The following is a 20265-nucleotide window of genomic DNA, read 5'->3' as shown; positions in this document are numbered from 1 at the left end:
TTTCTCCATCAAATCTGGATAAGATCCTTTCCGGGTAGAGTAATCTTGGTTGTATGTTCTTCCCTTTCATCACTTTAAATATATCGCGCCACTCCCTTCTGGACCGCCAGGTTGTGTCAGACCCCCAGGTTGGGAAGCCTGATGTGGTGCTCAGAACCTTCACTCCAGTGGGTGGGCTTCTGTGGCATAAGTGTTCTCCAGTTTGTGAGTCACCCACCCAGCAGTTATGGCATTTGATTTTATTGTGATTGTGCCCCTCCTACCATCTCATTGTGGCTTCTCCTTTGTCTTTGGATGTGGGGTATCTTTTTTGGTGAGTTCCAGTGTCTTCCTGTCGATGATTGTTCAGCAGTTAGTTGTGATTCCGGTGCTCACGCCAGAGGGAGTGAGCGCACGTCCTCTACTCCGCCATCTTGAGCCATCTCCTTGATATTCCTCGAATTCTTAACCTGTTTGAAAGTGTAATTAGAAGGCTAGGAGAATTACGTCATTAAAATATTACATCATTAGAATAGAGGGCACTTAATATTGACATTTTGTAGAGGTCTGGATTGTCCCTTGCAGGATGTTTAACATCTTTGGTCCCTACCCATTACATGTGAGTACTGCTCCCCAGACTTGACAGATAAAGAAATTCCCTCAGACATTTCCTAATAACCTATCTGGGAGTGGTACTAATGTCTGCTTCAGAATTACTGCTCAGATTAATATTGTATGGTCAGCATGATACTATTGTTTTAGATATTTAGGCCTGCTCACATCAAAACTATATGTATGGATTCTGTCAAGGTATTATACTACCCTGTAGTTTGTATAATTTTTTTCTTTGGGGGGAGTCTTTTTTAAAGTTTAAGACTGATATTCTGTGACTAGCTTTCAGACTATCCTGTAGGTAGAAAAATGTCATACTTCTTTGTTGGTCACTGAGTCATCCATCCATCAATAATTGCTTTTGACTCAAATTAAAAACATTTTATTCTTCTCATTACATAATTTCTGTTTTTCAGTAATGACTATATGTAGTAAAATCTTAAATTTACAATGTAAAGCAATTACCGAACTTGAGTTATGGCTTAGCTATAGGTATTTATGATATCATTAATTGAGTTTCTGGCATATCAAAACTGGTTGCAGTATTTAAAAAGTTAAACCATGACTTATAATATTAGACATAGTATTTTATTTCTTCCTGTATAACTGAATTATTCCAACATATGCTATTAGTCTGTGTAACAAATAATAAACTTTCCAAATAAACAGTAGTTATTAAAACCAAAAGCAGTTAAGATGTTGAATAAGATACGAATTATAAAGACTATATTTCAGAAGAGTACACTCAAGTTTATGTATGATCTTCCTTTAAATTAGATAGACCTTAAAATTACAGAAAGTATATTACCAGAGTTTTTAATATATGCTATTTACTTTTTTTTTTTAACTGATAAAGATTTGCAGCGTGGAGTCTTCTATGTTTAATTCAAGTTTGACAGTACTGCATTGGACCAATTTGCATATGACAGATCTTTGATGAGGCAGGATATCAATTTACTATTTGCTTAAAACTGTAATATATAGACTGTAATTATTACATACAGAGTGCTTATTTCTATCTTTTCTAGTTTCTAGAAATAGTGATACAGTCCTTAGGACTCAGCTCCAAAAGTAGAAGTAGCTTAAGAGAATATATTAAATATTCATAAATCATTGCTGTTTTCTTTCTATCCAGTTTTTGGTGTAGAAAATGTAGTAAGTTTTAAATATAGAGGTTCTCAGTCCTTTGCTGGTTAAAATCTGCATATGAGTTAGCCTTTCAGCTTAGTTTTCTGTGAAAGCACATTATCATTTCTGCTTCTTAAACTGTATCCTAATAGTCATTAAATTTATGATTTGTTGCTATGTACTTTCTAATATTAAAAGGAACAAGGCAGCAATTTTAGTGTCATGCCATTTGTGTACATCTTTTTTGAATTGCTTTCTATTATACACTTTATCAGAGATTATAATTGTTAGACTTTTAAAAATGGTTTAGGGGCTTCCCTGGTGGCGCAGTGGTTGAGAGTCCGCCTGCCGATGCAGGGGATGTGGGTTCGTGCCCCGGTCCAGGAAGATCCTTCATGCCGCGGAGTGGCTGGGCCCATGAGCCATGGCCACCGAGCCTGCACGTCCGGAGCCTGTGCTCCGCAATGGGAGAGGCCACAGCAGTGAGGGGCGGGGCCCGCGTACCGCAAAAAAAAAAAAAAAAAAAAAAAAGTTTAATAACTTTGTTGTAACTTTGTGTGTAGTAGAAAGCTAATTTGAAATAATTTGATCAGTTATCAGAATATCCTAATCCATGTGATATTTTAATTAAAATAATTAAATAGAGTAACCTCTTAAATCTTAATGTAAACCAAAGAACTTCTCACTGGAAGTCTTTAATAGTTATTTAAAATACTGTGGTCTTCTCAGTTTAGTGTACATAAAGACAATGATTGGCCAGCCAGTTTCTGATTTGCTGTTGTTCTTTTTCTAATTTCTTAAATTAACTGCCTTTAGACGTGAAAGCACTTTCATTTCGGTCTTAAGCTCTGACATTCAGGAACTATAAACGAACAGGTGAACTACAAAATTATTTAATATGTATCATATAAGTAAAAATGAAGATTTTTCTTTTAAAATTTGAAAGTATCCTCAAGACATGTTGGAAAATCATAATTCAGTTTTTTGAACCTATTTTGAAAAAAAGTTCAAACTTGCCAGAAGGTTGCAAGAGTAGTACAGTGAACTCTTGATAGATTAATCAGTTAACATTTTGCCACATTTGCTTTCTCTCCCTTCCCACCTTCTCTCCTTCATTCCCTCCTCCCTTTATTTTAACCCACTTGACATATTTTTTCCTTTTTTTTAAAGCTTTATTGAGAGATATATAATTGACAGATAAAATTGTAAGATATTTAAAGTGTACAGTGTGGTGATTTGATATTTGTATACATTGTGAAAGGATTCCCCCTACCAAGTTAATTAATACAACCGTCACCTCACATATTTACCTTTTTCCTTTTCGTGTATGTGAGAATGTTTAAGTTCTAGTCTCTTGGCAAATTTCATTTATACAATACTGTGTTATCAACTAAAGTCATCATGTGTTACACATTAGATCCTCAGACCTTATTCTTCTTATAACTGGAAGTTTGTACCTCTATCAGTCTCTCTCTGTTTCCCCTACCCCCAGCCTGTGTGACCACTAATTCTTTTCTTTTTTTAAGAATACATTGTATGTTGCCTCTCAGAATAGTGAATCACATACTCCTGTGCATCACTGCTATTATTGGTAGCAGTGACTTTCTCGGAATCTCTTTGAGAATATTTTGTTCAACTTTCATTTAACTTAAATATAAGTTGTTTTTTGTTTGTTTTTTTTTTTTTTTACAAGATGAAGAGGTGTAGGATTTGACCCAGTGTAAATGCTGAAATATTTAAATTTAACAGACTCTTAAATATTTGTTTTGCTAAATTAATGGGAGAAAAATTGGGGGACATTTTGATTATGAAGAGGAACATTTTATAAGGACTTTGTATTCAACCCTGGGAATTTATGTGTGCCATTAAAACTTTTATTTGAAATGACTTCCTAACCTTGGACCAAAGAAACTTTTGAGTATTTGATATATGTGTGTACCAATTTTGGACTCAAAATACATGTAAAATGTTTCAAGTTAATATAGCGTATATTAGAAAATTATCTGGGGGGAAATAGATGCTAATTTTAGCTATCTTTTGTTTTGAATTAGGAAGCTCTGGAGGCATATGTGAAAAAAGTAAGCTTTATTCAGATGGTAAGAAGAAGTCTTTAAACACTGGAATTATTACTGTTCAGAACTATGGGTCTCATGTACCCCCCAAAGTCTCTCACATTACATTTGCTCATGAAGTTGGACATAACTTTGGATCTCCAGTAAGTATTGCTTAATTATTACATTTTTTAAAAGTTACTAATCTTTCATATTGTGTAATTTTTGTTGTTATTGTTTACAGTGAAAAGAAGTACACATGAATATTTAGTTTTTATATGTCAGAACACAGTAATGTACTTGACCATAATACTGAAAAGGAGGAAGATAGAATATTTGTAATTAAAATAAGAAAATAAGCACAACAGTGCCAGAATTCTATGAAAGCAAGGAATTTTGTCTGTTTCATTCACTTGTGTCCCCTGACCTTAGAATAGTGCCTGGTACATGATTCATTCAAATATTTATTGAATGAGAATCACTTTTCATTGCTTAAAGTACATTTTGAATGTTAGCAAATTGTGGGGTTCTTGTTTGGTTTCTGTTAAAGCATTATTGGGGTTTACTAGATTTGTCTTTCTCTACTGTGGAATGAGACTGTTATTTTAAAATCTTTCGGTATGAAAAATTTGTAACATACATAAAAGTAGAGACAAGTAGTACGGCAAAGTCTTCTGTTCATATCCAGGACAGGGGTCAGCAAACTTTTTCTGTGGTCTACTAGTAAACATTCTAGGTGTGGGGGACAATATTTGGTCTCTGTTGCATATTTTTCTTTGTTGTTGTTTTTCTTTTTACAATCTTTTAAACATGGAAAAACCATTCTTAGCTTAGGCCATATAAAAACAGGCTGTGGGCGGCGATTTGCCAACCTCTGATTCAGATTCAACGATCATCAAGATTTTGCCACATCTCCTTTCTGTGTTTCTTTCTTTTTCTTCGTAAGGTGTTAGAATCAAATTCATTCCCCTTTCCACATTTCAGTATGCATCTCATAAAAAATTAGACATTTTCTTCCATAACCACCATGTGGTTATGATACCTGACAAAATGAGCAGTTCTTTGGTATCATTTAATACCCAGTTCATTGTATTGATTTTCAAGTGAACTGAAGTTTAAATACACATGGAAATACAAAATACTGAAAGATATTCTGTCTTTGTGATTTTGGTGGGTCTTATTAAAGTAACAAGTTTGGGAAAATTTCATTTGAAAACTGCATATAAATTCATTTACTTCTACCTTATCACTTGTAAAAATGGAAATTTTTATGAGTTTAGAAAAAAAATTGTAATCTCATAGCTTAAAATTCTCAAATGCTCTTATCTAATGTTCCCCCAGTTTGTAAAATATAAGTACCCTCTCACTAAGTTGCAAGTCTTTCTTCTTCTAATTCCGATCAGAAATGGATAGATTATTATCAGTACTCTTGGATAAAGTATTTAAAATGCGTTGAATCTCTCTACCTCTTGTCTGCTTTTGTGATATGTTCTAAAAAGAGTAATTGATATTTTAGAGATGAGCAGAGAACTCTTGTTAATTTGCATTTTCAAGGGCAGTTAAATGTCCTCGACTCTCCCAGTCACCTTCATCCAACCCTTACCAGGGGATTTTCGTACCCTTCCAACTACTCTTCTGTTCGTTAGTCTAGGGCCTCTCAAAGTTTAATGTGCATACAAATTACTGAGGATCTTACAGTATAGATTCCATTTCAGTGGGCCTTTGGTCGGGCCTGAGTGTCTGCCTTTCTAAGATACTCCCAGGGGATGCTGCTGGTGCTGGTCTGTGGGCCATACTTGGAGTAGGATATCTAGTCTGTTCTCTTTTCACTTCCCATCTAATCTGTCTTCTGCCTGGTTGCCAGAGAGGTGTTTTTAAGACATTAATGTAATATTAGTTATTGCTTATTGTTGAGTGGATAAATTGGTTCACATTTTTTTGCCTACCTTGCTATCTTTTCCTGTCATACCAGACTACTTCTAATGATTCTGTCATGCTCAAATATACCTCATCCCTTTGTGTATGTTGTTCATGATACCGTACATATAGATAGTAGGTACTTAGTAAATATGTATTAAGTAATTTAATAGTGAGATCAGCCAGACCATGAACTCCTGAGCCTGTCTCCCTTGACATCTTTATCTAAAATCTGTCTTTATCTCTCCTGTCATGTATCTGTATTATGACAATGTTACTTTCTCTCTGAGTGGTTCACTCTATCCCTTATATTTATTTATCCTATCCTAAATGTTTATTGCATACCTGCTGTTAACCACTTTATAAACTTTGTTGTGGGGAGTTGTAATCATAAATTTGACAAGTTCCTGTCTCTCGGTATGAAAGTCTTAATGTATTGACTCTTAGCAGATGAATCTTTGTCTAGGTATATAGTTCTTTTTTTTTTAATTTATTTGTTTTTATTTTTGGCTGTGTTGGGTCTTCGTTGCTTCGCTCGGGCTTTCTCTAGTTGTGGTGAGCGGGGGCTACTCTTCGTTGCAGTGCACGGGCTTCTCATTGCAGTGGCTTCTCTTGTTGAGGAGCACGGGCTGTAGGCGCACTGGCTTCAGTAGCTGCAGCACGTGGACTCAGTAGTTGTGGCCTGCGGGCTCTTGAGCACAGGCTCAGTAGTTGTGGCGCACAGGCTTAGTTCCTCTGCGGCATGTGGGATCTTCCCGGGCCAGGGCTCGAATCCATGTCCTTTGCATTGGCAGGTGGATTCTTAACCACTGCGCCACCAGGGAAGCCCTAGGTATAGTTCTAATCGGTCTGATCATGTCACTTCTGTTCACAACCTTACTTCCAATACCTGCTGATATTGCTAATACAATTTCCTTATCTTAGCATTTAGGGTTTTCCATAATTTGTGTCTAAGTGTAATTCCAGTGTTATTTCTTCTTCCCTGTCAAATTAAGTCATTTTAAAAAACTTTACTTCTGCCAGGAAGCCAATTCCTTCCCATTTCTGCCTATTGAAATCTTGATCCATGTGGTTATATAATGTAAATTAATATGGCCCTTTTGTCAGGCAGTTCGGCAGTATGTATCCAGACCTTTAAAATGTTTGACCTTTTAACTCAGTAACTCTGCCTCTGGGAATCCAACTAAAAGAAATAACTGCAGAATGTGTCAAAGATTTATGTAAATTTCAAAAAAAGAAATAAAAATAAAAAAGGTATCCATTGCAGTTATACCTTCACTGATTTTTTTCTTCCCTTCTGAGACAGTGACCCCTAAAAGAGCAAATTATCTTCCTTTTCACAGTCTAAAATAATTGTAAGATCTGCTCTAAAGCAGAGTCCACACGCTTCCATTTTTCTTCTGATGAGAAAATTACATTTAATCAGATGACCTGAAAACCTTATTTTACTTCCTGTTTATGTAACTCTATATTCTTTTTGACAGCATGATTCTGGAACAGAGTGCACTCCAGGAGAATCTAAGAATTTAGGACAAAAAGAAAATGGCAATTACATCATGTATGCAAGAGCAACATCTGGGGACAAACTTAACAACAATAAATTCTCACTCTGTAGTATTAGAAATATAAGTCAAGTTCTTGAGAAGAAGAGAAACAACTGTTTTGTTGGTATGTATATTTTCCCAGCATTTTATTATGAATATTTTGAAACATTCAGAAAACTTGAAAGAATTATATAGTAAACACCTAGTATGTGCCCACCACCTATATTTTACAGTTGTTAGCACTTTAATACATTTGCTTTATCACACTTGTCAATCTTTTCATCTCTCAATCCATATTTTTTTGTTGCAATTTAAAGTGCATTGTGGATATCAGTATACTTCAGTCCTAAGCACTTTAGCCTACATAAGTAGAGTTCAATTTAAGTAAAGTTCAGTATTGTTTGTGGTGTTCTTGTTTTTCACATAAGTGCAATATACAAATCTTAAGTCCACCATTTGATGAGCTTTGACAAATACATTTACCTGTGTAATCTAAGCACCCGTACAACATTTCTGTCACCCCAGAAAGTTCTTTTATTTCCTTTCCCCATCAATCTTTGCACCCCTCTTGCAACCATTATTCTGATTTATTTCTCCATAGATAAATTTTGCTTATTTTATTTCATATAATTGGAATCATACAGTTTGCACCCTTTTGTGGAAGGCTGCTTTCACTCAGCACACTATTTTGAGATTCATTATTAGTATTTTTTTTTTTTTTTTTTTTTTTTTTTTTTTTTTTTTTTTTTTGCCGTATGCGGGCTTCTCACTGTGGGGGCCTCTCCTTTTGCGGAGCACAGGCTCCGTTTTTTTTGCCGTATGCGGGCCTCTCACTGTTGTGGCCTCTCCTCTTGCGGAGCACAGGCTCCGGACACGCAGGCTCAGCGGCCATGGCTCACAGGCCTAGCCGCTCCACGTCATGTGGGATCTTCCCGGACCAGGGCACGAACCCGTGTCCCCTGCATCGGCAGGCGGACTCTCAACCACTGCGCCACCAGGGAAGCCCTCATTATTAGTATTTTGTACCATTTTTTTTTCCCACTGAATAGAAGTGCATTATATGAATATATCACAGTTTGCTTATCCACTCTCCTATTGAATGGAACACTTGGGCTTTTTAGGTTTGGGCTAATATGAATAAAGTTGCTATGAATTTTTTTCTTACTGTGGTAAAATATATATAACAAAATTTATATTTAAACTAATTTTAAGTGTACAATTCAGTAGTATTAAGTACATTTACAGTGTTATGCAACATTACTGCTTTTTCATTTTCAAACTTTTAAAATCCCTCCAAATAGAAATTCAGTAACCATTAAGCAATAACTCCTATTTCTTTCTCTCCCCGGCCCCTAGTAACCTCTGATCTATTTTGTGTCTCTGTGACTTTGCCTATTCTAGCTACCTCATATAAATGGGATAATGCTTTTGTATCTGGTTTATTTCACTTAGCATAAAATTTTCAAGATTCATACAAGTTGCAGCATGTATCAGAATGCCATTCTTTTTTATGGCCAAATAATATTCCATTATATGGATATACCACATTTTGTTTATCCATTCATCTGTTATGCCTCTCGTAGGGCATTTAATATGTTCTAAATATTCTACCTTTTATTACGTTTTGGGGGGTCCTTGTCCTATTTTACAAGATTTTAAGTTACTTGAGGGCAAACACTGAGGCCTGCTCATATTGCACATAAACAGCACTCTTATAAATGAGTTAAACATATGGCAACAAAGGAGAAAGAATTGAGGAAGGTTTCCAGATAAGCATGGCCTTTCATTTTTTTAGCTGCATTTAAAAAAATTAATTTATTTATTTTATTTATTTATTTTTGGCTTCATTGGGTCTTCGTTGCTGCACGCAGGCTTTTCTAGTTGTGGTGAGCAGGGGGCTACTCTTCGTTGTGGTGTGTGGGCTTCTCATTGCGGTGGCTTCTCTTGTTGTGGAGCATGGGCTCTAGGCATGCAGGCTTCAGTAGTTGTGGCACACGGGCTCAGTAGTCGCAGCTCACGGGCTCTAGAGCGCAGGCTCAGTAGTTGTGGCTCACGGGCTTAGTTGCTCCATGACATGTGGATCTTCCCGGATCAGCGCTCAAACCCATGTCCCCTGCATTGGCAGGTGGATTCTTAACCACTGCGCCACCGGGGAAGCCCACCAATCGATTTTTAGTATGCAGGCCTCTCACTGCTGTGGCCTCTCCCATTGTGGAGCACAGGCTCCGGATGCACAGGCTCAGCGGCCATGGCCCACAGGCCCAGCTGCTCCGCGGCACGTGGGATCCTCCCGGACCAGGGCACGAACCCGTGTCCCCTGCATCGGCAGGCAGACTCTCAACCACTGTGCCACCAGGGAAGCCCCAGCAGGCGGATTCTTAATCACTGCGCCACCAGGGAAGCCCTGCATTTTTTTTTTGAGGTATAATTGACATAACACTATGGCCTTTTGTTTTTAATTGAAATTTATACAGAGATAATTTAGATTCACATGCAGTTGTAAGAAATAATGGAGATTCCATATACCCTTCACCCAGTTCCCCCCAGTGGTAACATCTTGCAAAACTGTATAGTATCAATACAGTATTACATATAGCAAGGATATTGACATTGATACAGCCCACAGATCTTATTCAGATTTCCCCAGTTTTTCCTGTCCTCATTTCTCTGGGTGTGTGTTTAGTTCTATACAGTTTTATCATGTGTAGGTTTATGTGTCCATCACCACAGCTATGATAAAGAATAGTTCCATCACCACAAGTAATTCTTTTTTTTTTTAATTATTTTTTTGGCTGTGTTGGGTCTTTTTTTTTTTTTTTTTTTTTTTTTTCCAGTATGCGAGCCTCTCACTGTGTGGCCTCTCCCATTGCGGAGCACAGGCTCCGGACGTGCAGGCTCAGCGGCCATGGCCCACGGGCCCAGCCGCTCCACGGCATGTGGGATCCTCCTGGACCAGGGCACGAACCTGCGTCCCCTGCATCGGCAGGCGGACTCTCAACCACTGCGCCACCAGGGAAGCCCATGTGTTGGGTCTTTGTTGCTGTGCGCGGGCTTTTCTCTAGTTGTGGTGAGCGGGAGCTACTCTTTGTTGCGACGCGCGGGCTTCTCATTTCAGTGGCTTCTCTTGTTGCGGACCATGAGCTCTAGGTGCCTGAGCTCAGTAGTTGTGGCGTGCAGGCTCTAGGACACATGGGCTTCAGTAGTTGTGGTGCGCAGGCTCAGTAGTTGTGGTTCACGGGCTCTAGAGTACAGGCTCAGTAGTTGTGGCGCACGGGCTTAGTTGGTCTGCGGCATGTGGGATCTTCCCGGACCAGGGATCGGACCCGTGTCTCCTGCATTGGCAGGCAGATTCTTAACCATTGCGCCACCAGGGAAGTCCCACCACAAGTAACTCTTGGCGTTGCCCTTTTATAACCACACTCACCTCCCTCCTGGTGTCCCCTCACCTGCCCCACTAAACTATTCTCCATTTCTAAAATTTTGTCACTTCAAAAATGTTATATAAATGGAATCATACAGTATGTAACCTTTGGGATTTTTCACTCAGCATGATTCCTTGGAAATTAATCCAAATTGTTTGCCTGCATCACTAGTTTTTTCCTTTTTATTGTAGGTGGTATGTGTGTACTACAGTTTAACGATTTTTCTATTAAAGGATATTTGGGTTATCTTCAGTTTTTGGCAGTTATGAATAAAGCAGCTATAAACAGGGTTTTCATTTGAATATAAGTTTTCATTTCTCTGTGATAAATGCCTCCAAATCCAACTGATGGATCAATATAGCCATTGTTTGTTTTTATTTACATGAAACTGCCAAACTGTTCTCTAGAAGGCTGTACTATTTTACATTCCCACCAGTAGTGTATGAGTGATCTAATTTCTCTCTATCCTTGTCAGGTTTTGGTATTTTTATTTTATCCATTGTGATAGATATATAGTGGTATTTCATTGTAGCTTACTTTGTGTTTTTCTGATGACTAATGACATTGAATATCTTTTCATGTGCTTTTTTGCCATATGTGTATCTTCTTTGGTGAAATGTCCATGTTTCTTGGCCCTTAAGTTTTTTGTTTTTGTTTTTTCTGTTGAGTTTTGAGGGTTCTTTATATAGTCTAGATGCTAGTCACTTGTCAGATATTGGTCTGCATATATTTTCTTCCTGTCTGTAGCTTGTCTTTTCATCCTCTTCACAGTCTTTCCCAGAGCAAAAGTTAAATTTTGATGATGTTCAAATGATCAATTTTTACTTCTATTGATTGACTTTTTCTTATAAAGCCTTCTTTTTCTTTTAAAAGGGCAGATTAAAGTTACATTGATGTTATCATTTTTGTTATTGTTGTTATCAGTGGTAGTTTTTCTAAATCTTCTTAGTGTAGAAGTGACACATAGATTCTTCATCTGTAAACTGGGTTTTCACAATAAACTTCCTGATTGAAAATGACTTTAAAAATGAGCATATTTGTCTTTCTCTGTCTGACTTCACTTAATATGATAATCTCTAGGTCTATCCATGTTTCTGCAAATGCCATTATTTCATTCTTTTTTTATGGCTGAGTAATATTCCATTGTGTTTGTGTGTGTGTGTGTGTGTGTGTGTGTGTGTGTGTGTGTGTGTGTGTATACACACCACATCTTCTTTATCCATTCATCTGCTGATGGACATTTAGGTTGCTTATATGTCTTGGCTCTTGTAAATAGTGCTGCAGTGAACATTGGGGTGCATGTATCTTTTCGAATGAGAGTTTTCTCCAGATATATGCCCAGGAATGGGATTGCAGGATCATATGGTTTTAGTTTTTAAGGAATCTCCATAGTGTTCTCCATAGTGGCTGCACCACTTTACATTCCCACCAAGAGTGTAGGAGGATTCTTTTTTCTCTATACCCTCTCCAGCACTTATTATTTGTAGACTTTTTAATGATGGCCATTCTGACTGGTGTGAGGTGATACCTCATTGTAGTTTTGATTTGTATTTCTCTAATAATTAGCAATATTAAGCATCTTTTCATGTGCCTGTTGGCCATCTATATGTCTTCTTTGGAGAAATGTCTGTTTAGGTCTTCTGCCAATTTTTTGATTGGGTTGTTTGTGGGTTTTTTTTTTACATTAAGCTGTATGAGCTGTTTATATTTTGGAAATTAAACACCTTGTCAATAGCATTGTTTGCAAATATTTTCTCCCAGTCTGCAGGTTATCTTTTCGTTTAGTTTATGGTTTCCTTTGCTATGCAAAAGCTATTAAGTTTAATTAGGTCCCATTGGTTTATTTTTGGTTTTATTTCCATTACTCTAGGAGACAGATCCAAAGAAATACTGCTGCAGTTTATGTCAAAGAGTGTTCTGCCTATGTTTTCCTCTAGGAGTTTTGTAGTATCTGTTCTTACATTTAGGTTTTAATCCATTTTGAGTTTATTTTTGTATGTGGAGTTAGCGAATGTTCTAATTTCATTCTTTTACATGTAGCTGTCCAGTTTTCCCACTACTACTTTTTGAAGAGACTGTCTTTTCTCCATTGTATATTCTTGTTTCCTTTGTCGTAGATTAACTGACCATAAGTGCATGGGTTTATTTCTGGGTTTTCTATCCTGTCCCATTGACCTATATGTCTGTTTTTGTGCCAATACCATACTGTTTTGATTACTGTAGCTTTGTAGTATAGATAAATACCAGAGAAAGACAAATATCATATGATATCACTTGTATGTGGAATCTAAAAAAAGGATACAAATAAACTTATTTACAAAACAGAATTGGACTTACAGACATATGAAACAAACTTATGGTTACCAAAGGGGATAGCAGGGACGAGGGCATGGGGGGGAGATAAATTAGGAGTTTGAGATTAACATATACACACTGCTATATATAAAATAGGTAAACAACAAGGACCTACTATATAGCACAGGGAACTATACTCAATATCGTATTGATAACCTATAATAGAAAAGATTCTGAAAAAGAAATATTTACATAGATGTATGTATGTATAACTGAATTTGTTGTACACTTGAAACTGACACAACATTGTAAAATATCTATATGACAATTTAACATAAATAAATAACATTTACATAAGATAGAAAAAAACTAGCATATTGCTTTTTAGTATGGGAAGGAAATTTGTTTCTTAAATTACCATGAAATATGTACGTATTATAATTTTTGTATTTAAACAGCCCCTTTTCCCTGTATTTAAGCTGTTAGCAAATAGCTGATTTGAAGTAATATTTTTGTATGAGACGAAAACTAATGTGTAGTCAATATTGCATGAATGGTTTTCTGACTTTTATCATTTTTTCCTTTTCTCCTAAATTACATGTCACATGAATTATAGAATGATTATTGCTGGACTGTGGAAAACTCATTATTATTTACTTAGTATATATTTGCATATGCATGCTTCTAGTTTTTGAGAACAAAAGAGATGGTATAAAATGAAAGAGAGAGGGAATTCCCTGTCAGTCCAGTGGTTAGGACTCGGCACTTTCATTGCCATGGTCCCGGGTTCAATCCCCGGTTGGGAAACTGAGATCTCAAGCCTCGTGGCATGGCCAAGAAAAAGAAAAAGAAAAGGGTGGGATGGAGCTTCAGTTACCTCTAAAATTTCCTTTAATTTTTGATGTGGTCAAGGATAAGAATGAAGTTTCTGAGTATAAAGCTAGGCTTTCTAGAATATTTTTGATTCAGATGTGCATTGTTTTGGGTTCCTGTGCTTGAGATATGTTCCCTTTCACTCACTCAGTTCTCAGTTTGAAGGCTGTGCTACAACTGTTTTCCACATTGATTTGGTATAGCAGAAAGAAAAGAGCACCAGATTTTAGATCCAGAAGACCTGGGTTTAGTCTGTGTTTTGTCCATAACTGGGGCATATGGTTTCCAGCAAGTCACAAACTCTGTGAAAGTTAGTTTTCTTTTCTCTAAAATGAAGACATTTGATTCTTTTCATTTCCCTGCAGATACTGAAATTCAGTGATTTTATGTTCTTAGAGTAGCATTCTTGTTCCAATTTTAAACTTCACTGGCAAAATCAAAGAACTTTTAAAAAGAGCCTAAAAATCTTTCTGAAATTATTCACTATGCTTAGACCAGACAGTCTAACCTTAATGAACTAAGATTTGACCCAATATTGTTAGACTCTGGAAACACAACAAGTGTAAATAATACATGGTTCTTCCCTTAAGGAGCTTGGTCTAGCTGACAAGCAAAACTAACATACATTACAAAAAATTTACTAATTGACTAGGATACAGTCAGCCAAATAGAATGTGGGAAATTCCATAAAATAAAATGACCCAATTTCTTTAACAATTAATAGTATAAAAATAAAAAGAGGGGAGGGAATCTGTTACATATTAAAAGAACTTAAGATACATGTCAACCAAAAGCAACCATGGGGAGAGGGGTTGGGGGAAGCTTGTGTGAAACTTGGTTCAAATAAACTAATGTAAAGAGGTAATTGAAGAAAATTGAACATGGATTGGCTATTAGATGCTATTAAGCATACTGCTAAGTTTTTTAGATGTGATGATGGTATTATGGTTAGATTTTAAAAAGAAAGAACTCCTTATCTGTTAGATTCATCTTGGGATATTAAGAGCAGAAGAATATGTTAGATGGAGGTGTACAGCAAATTGTTGAAGTTGTTAAAGCTAAGTGATTGGTACATGAGAGTTCACTGTACTTATTCTTTTACTACTTCTATGTATGTTTGAAATTTTCTAACAGAAAAGGTTTAATTTTTTTCTGGTTGATGAAACACTGACTTACTTTGTACTTATGTGCTAAAAATATAAATAGTACAGTCATCGTTCAGTAAAGCTCGGTGTGGCATGGCCTAAATAGAATGCTACCAGTTCTGGGAGGGACCTTAGAAGGGAGCATCAGGTCAAATTCCCTCACTGTACAACTTCAGAAACTGAGGCCCCAAAAAAGGGAAGTGACTTGCCTAAGGCCACATTGCTAGTTAGTGACCAAGCCACTGTTATAATTAGATCTTCTAATTTCCAGATTCCTAGTTTGTTCTACTTTTCTTATTCTTTGAAATTTTCCTTTCTTCTTTTGTTCTGTGGCTTTAAAGAGTTTGTGAATTTTAAATAAAATTAATGTTGCATATAGTGCTTACTTTGTCTTGCTTATTTTCTTCAGAATCTGGCCAACCTATTTGTGGAAATGGAATGGTAGAGCAAGGTGAAGAATGTGATTGCGGCTATAGTGACCAGTGTAAAGACGAGTGCTGCTATGATGCAAACCAACCGGAAGGGAAAAAATGCAAGCTGAAACCTGGAAAGCAATGCAGGTACCTTGCTAATTCCAGTAGTGTTAATGTTCCTGGGAAGTCACCTGAAGGCAGTTATGTCAGATTTCAAGCTGAGATTAGGAGATGTATGTGGTTTTGGAACTTTGTTATTTGTTGTTGGTTTATTTTTCTGGAGTAGTAGTATTTAGTGCACTGTTGTTGGCAGATTGAACTACTTGTAATTGCAGTTTGTGTGGTGGGTGTTAAAAAAGGACATGCAAAGGACACTCAATAAAATACATATTATTTAATGCCTAACTTTAAAAATGTGACTTGTCAGTAGTTTTAGAATCTTAACTTTAAATATTTAGATAGTATGGATTCCATACACTCCTGTAACTTAGTTGTCATATAATTTCACTTCCCAAATTATTTTGGTAGTGATAGATATAAGCAGTAGAATATTGTTTGTGCAGTACTTTTAAAATGGATGTTCTGTGTATCCTAGTTTGATTTTAGTGTATAAATGTGAGAAAAGTTGATAAATTGACTAATGTGTATATGAAAAACAATGATGACTTGCCTAATATTTAATCTATTTTCCATTATAGCCTTTTACTAAAGGCAAATAGAATAGAATAAGAAAGCCGAATATAGTATGACTTCATTATAAAAACAAGATTCTTAATCACTTTTTGCACTTATTAGAGTGTTGAAATTTAATAGCCTCTTAACATACTTAGCATTTAAATGATGAGATTTATGATTTAAAAATTAGGACTGTATCTGTGTGTATAGAAAATATCCTAGTGATTTTCTTTACTCACCTCAATGTTTCTTCTAGTCCAAGTCAAGGTCCCTGTTGCACAGCACAGTGTGCATTCAAGTCAAAAACTGAGAAGTGTCGGGATGATTCAGATTGTGCAAAAGAAGGAATATGTAATGGCATCACAGCTGTCTGCCCAGCATCTGATCCTAAACCAAACTTTACAGACTGTAATAGGCATACACAAGTGTGCATTAATGGGGTAAGCATTTGATTTGTATGTTGTTTATTTAGTTTTATGAAACCTTTTTCAGAATAATTGTTTGTTGCCACTTAAAGCCGCATAAAGTAATTAATCTTGGTCCCAGTTTCAACATCCCTATCTATTTCCTCACAAAGCTGTGAATGCATTATGTGGCATAAGTGCCTGGTGGCATTTGATTAGTTATTGACTTGTCTTTCATCTTTCTACTGCATGTGTTTGATACTCTCTAGAGAAAAATAGTTATGTAACTAGGCATGTAACTTTATATTGCTTTTAAGTTTTTATAAATTAATATTCTAGTACTCTAAATAAAAGAACTCTTGGTTATTTCCTCTGAATGTGAAGCCTTTAAAGCTTTCTTTGCTAAATAATCACTTTCCTCTACATGAGGAAAATTTCATTTTCTCTTCTTATAAAGGAGTCATAATAACCAACATAAAGTCGATGCTCATCTAATCTCCTTCTCTGTTTTTGTTTGGTCTAGATTTTTAAGTTACCATTTCTTTTAAAGACTTACTGTCTTATTTGCACTTACTCTTTTAAAGATGTGTTTATACCATCCATTTCTGATACTAATCTATGCTCCCCCCCCCAGCCCCCACGACTTTTATTTCTACTTAATTATTTTAGCATTGGAGGTGTCTCTGTTACTGTCAACAAGAGGTTTGACCGTATAGGGATTAAATAATCGGTCTTTTATTTGTCTTTCAGCAATGTGCAGGTTCTATCTGTGAGAAATATGGCTTGGAGGAGTGCACCTGTGCCAGTTCTGATGGCAAAGATGATAAGGAATTATGCCATGTCTGCTGTATGAAGAAGAGTAAGGCTTTTAAAATGCAAGAGTATAAAATCTGTTTCAAAAACCTTATTTTCTCCTAAATTTTAAGTGTTAAACTTTGATATACAGTTGGGACAGATAATTTCCAGCTGAACTGATCCTCTTGAGAAATTTTAAAATGTATAGAATTGTGTTTCTAGTATTATGGTCCCTACAGTGTTTTTAAAATGATAAACTAGACAAAACCTGCCAGCGTTTTTACAATAATTAATATAAATACTGTTAGAAGGATTTAAAGCCACTGTAGGCACTAAGTCAGGAGTTGCTGGTTGTTTGTTTATGCTGTAATATTTCAGGTGAATTACCAGTGGTGTTATCTAGTCTAACTAATGAAAGTCTATATAAGATGTCAAGGTGATGATTTTAGGCAGTTTCTTCCTTTCCTCCCTCTCTCCCTAGCTAGCCCGATAGGAAATCTGATCTTCAACTTATATTTGACACTTCTTTTGCAGTGGAACCATCAACTTGTGCCAGTACAGGGTCTGTGCAGTGGAACAAGTACTTCCTTGGTCGAACCATCACCCTGCAACCTGGATCCCCATGCAATGATTTTAGAGGCTACTGTGATGTTTTCATGCGGTGCAGATTAGTAGATGCTGATGGTCCTCTAGCTAGGCTTAAAAAAGCAATTTTCAGTCCAGAGCTCTATGAAAACATAGCTGAATGGATTGTGGTAAGTATAGTTTTTATTTATAAAGAAACCTTATCTTAAAATGATTTGATCATAATTTTACTTGGTTAGAGGTCACCCCTGTTATGAGAAAATCACTTCTTTTCTGTTTATACTGGAGTTACAGTTGACCCTTGAACAACATGGGTTTGAACTGCATGGGTCTACTTATAAGCAGATATTTTTCAATAGTAAATACTACAGTAGTACACAATGTGGAGTTGGTTGAATCTGCAGGTGTGGAGGAACCATGGATATAGAGGACTTTGGAGGTGGTTGGCTAACTATGATTAACCCGCCACGTTCAAGGGTCAACTGTATTTTATCTGAAGAGTGATTTTTAAAGTTCAAGTAGCCCTGAGTATTATTTTCTTCTCAAGTGGTCGGAATCTCCACATGTGTATCATTCATAGATTTAGTTGGTAGGTGATGGGAGTCATTCTGTTTTACTCTGCTCCCTGGTTCATGTCCTGGATGGGTTACTTCATCCTTTGGTCCATATGATGAGAGTATTGTCATTGAACTTTTTCTTGAAGTTGTTTTGGAAAGCCCTGCTTGCTTTTTATACTTCTCCCTTCTCTCAGTATAGCCAGCTCTGGGTTCTACTTTGCTGAACAGGAGAGATGAAAGATTTTTCTAAAGGTTTTTTTCTGATATTTCAATGTAGTTTCTGTGTCTTCATCTTGTCCGTGATAGGAAAGGTTGATTAGGGTAAGATCAGATACAGAGCCTTTTGCAGATTTTTTAATGATTATGGATGTTCATTCAATATATATCTACTGAACTAAATTATTTGTAAGCCCACATTTTCCCCAGTTGTACAAATATTGAATTTTTGAAAAAGATTGCTGAGAATGACTATATTAAGTCACTTAAATATTTATGTTTCTAAGTGTTTGCATTAAAATAACAGTAGGAAACTTGCAAGTGATGTATTTGAGAGTGTACTGTGCCTGAACTGAATGAGTTTGCTTTGGAAATTGACTTAAAACTCAGCTCCTCCCCGCTTGCCAAATTATTATTATTATTATTATTTATTTTTTTTGCGGTACACGGGACTCTCACTGTTGTGGCCTCTCCCGTTGCGGAGCACAGGCTCCGGACGCGCAGGCTCAGCGGCCATGGCTCGTGGGCCCAGCTGCTCCGCGACATGTGGGATCTTCCTGGACCAGGGCATGAACCCGTGTCCCCTGCATCGGCAGGCGGACTCTCAACCACTGTGCCACCAGGGAAGCCCTTGCCAAATTATTTTTTACATTTTTTAATGTGTGTTCAGGATTGAGGATGCCTTAAAAGCACACACAAAAATAGTCCTCTGTCTGGGTTGTCAGCCCTTTTTGGTAGTATTGTAGTAAAAATTTATAATAAAATTTTTGGAATTATCTCTAGCATTAAAATGGTGTTTATTATACATAGGAAGTATAATACTTTGCATGTTAGAATATGTGATTTTTAGATATGTAATGACTATATAGTGGCAGGATTGTTGAAGTTGGATTTAGGAGACCTAGGTTTTAAACCAAATAATTGGGTCTCCTTAAAATGTTGTATGTTACTCATTTTTGTACTCCTGTGCTGGGTGTATAATTTATGTATTCAGAGAGTACCTGTGAAAACTAAAGGTGCCTTCTGGCACTATGGTAAAAGTGAAGAGTACAGGCTTGGAATTACACGAGGATTCAGATCATCCTTTTGACGTTTGACAATTCTGTGACTTCAGGTAGCTTACATTTCTTGGCTCCCTTACTTCCCTGTTTTCAACTCAGATCCAGTTCTTATTTTCTTTTTTTCTGATTATCTCTAATAAGAAAAAGTTGAGATCTGGTATACTTGTCTACTATGGGAAACAGTGTGTTCAAAGAAAAAATCTGATAATTGGAATCTCAGAGTTATGTTCTGCTGAGTTTATGTTGTTGCGCCAGATGTTTTAGGTTTTCTAGATAGTAAATCATATCATCTAAAAATAATATTTTTTCACTTTTCTCCATTATATTTAATTTTGATTCATTTTATTTAGAATTTCAAAAACTCATTCCTATTTTAAAATATTTAATAGAAATGATCTTTTTATTTTTTTTATTTTTATTTATTTTTTTTATTTTTTTGTGGTATGCGGGCCTCCCTCTGCTGCGGCCTCTCCCGTTGCGGAGCCCAGGCTCCGGCCGCGCAGGCCCAGCGGCCATGGCTCACGGGCCCAGCCGCTCCGCGGCACGTGGGATCTTCCCAGACCGGGGCGCGAACCCGGTTCCCCTGCATCGGC

The 20265-nt window shown here is 36.6% G+C and overlaps 1 protein-coding gene across 3 annotated transcripts in view; it reads left to right on the top strand.

The window, feature by feature from the left end:
* ADAM10 (ADAM metallopeptidase domain 10) overlaps positions 1 to 20265 on the top strand; it is a 111370-nt gene that overhangs the window by 78347 nt on the left and 12758 nt on the right. For all 3 annotated transcript variants that reach the window (XM_007115884.4, XM_007115883.4, XM_007115885.4), the window contains 6 exons: positions 3771 to 3934; positions 7172 to 7355; positions 15376 to 15526; positions 16311 to 16494; positions 17209 to 17317; positions 17788 to 18008. In XM_007115884.4, coding sequence (XP_007115946.1) covers positions 3771 to 3934; positions 7172 to 7355; positions 15376 to 15526; positions 16311 to 16494; positions 17209 to 17317; positions 17788 to 18008 — 1013 coding nt within the window. The remainder of the gene's footprint in view (positions 1 to 3770; positions 3935 to 7171; positions 7356 to 15375; positions 15527 to 16310; positions 16495 to 17208; positions 17318 to 17787; positions 18009 to 20265) is intronic.

The sequence above is a fragment of the Physeter macrocephalus genome, chromosome 11 (assembly GCF_002837175.3).
Source record: "Physeter macrocephalus isolate SW-GA chromosome 11, ASM283717v5, whole genome shotgun sequence".
NCBI classification, from domain to species: domain Eukaryota; kingdom Metazoa; phylum Chordata; class Mammalia; order Artiodactyla; family Physeteridae; genus Physeter; species Physeter macrocephalus.
Note: the sequence above shows the minus strand (reverse complement) of the source record. Positions and strands in the feature narration are given on the sequence as shown.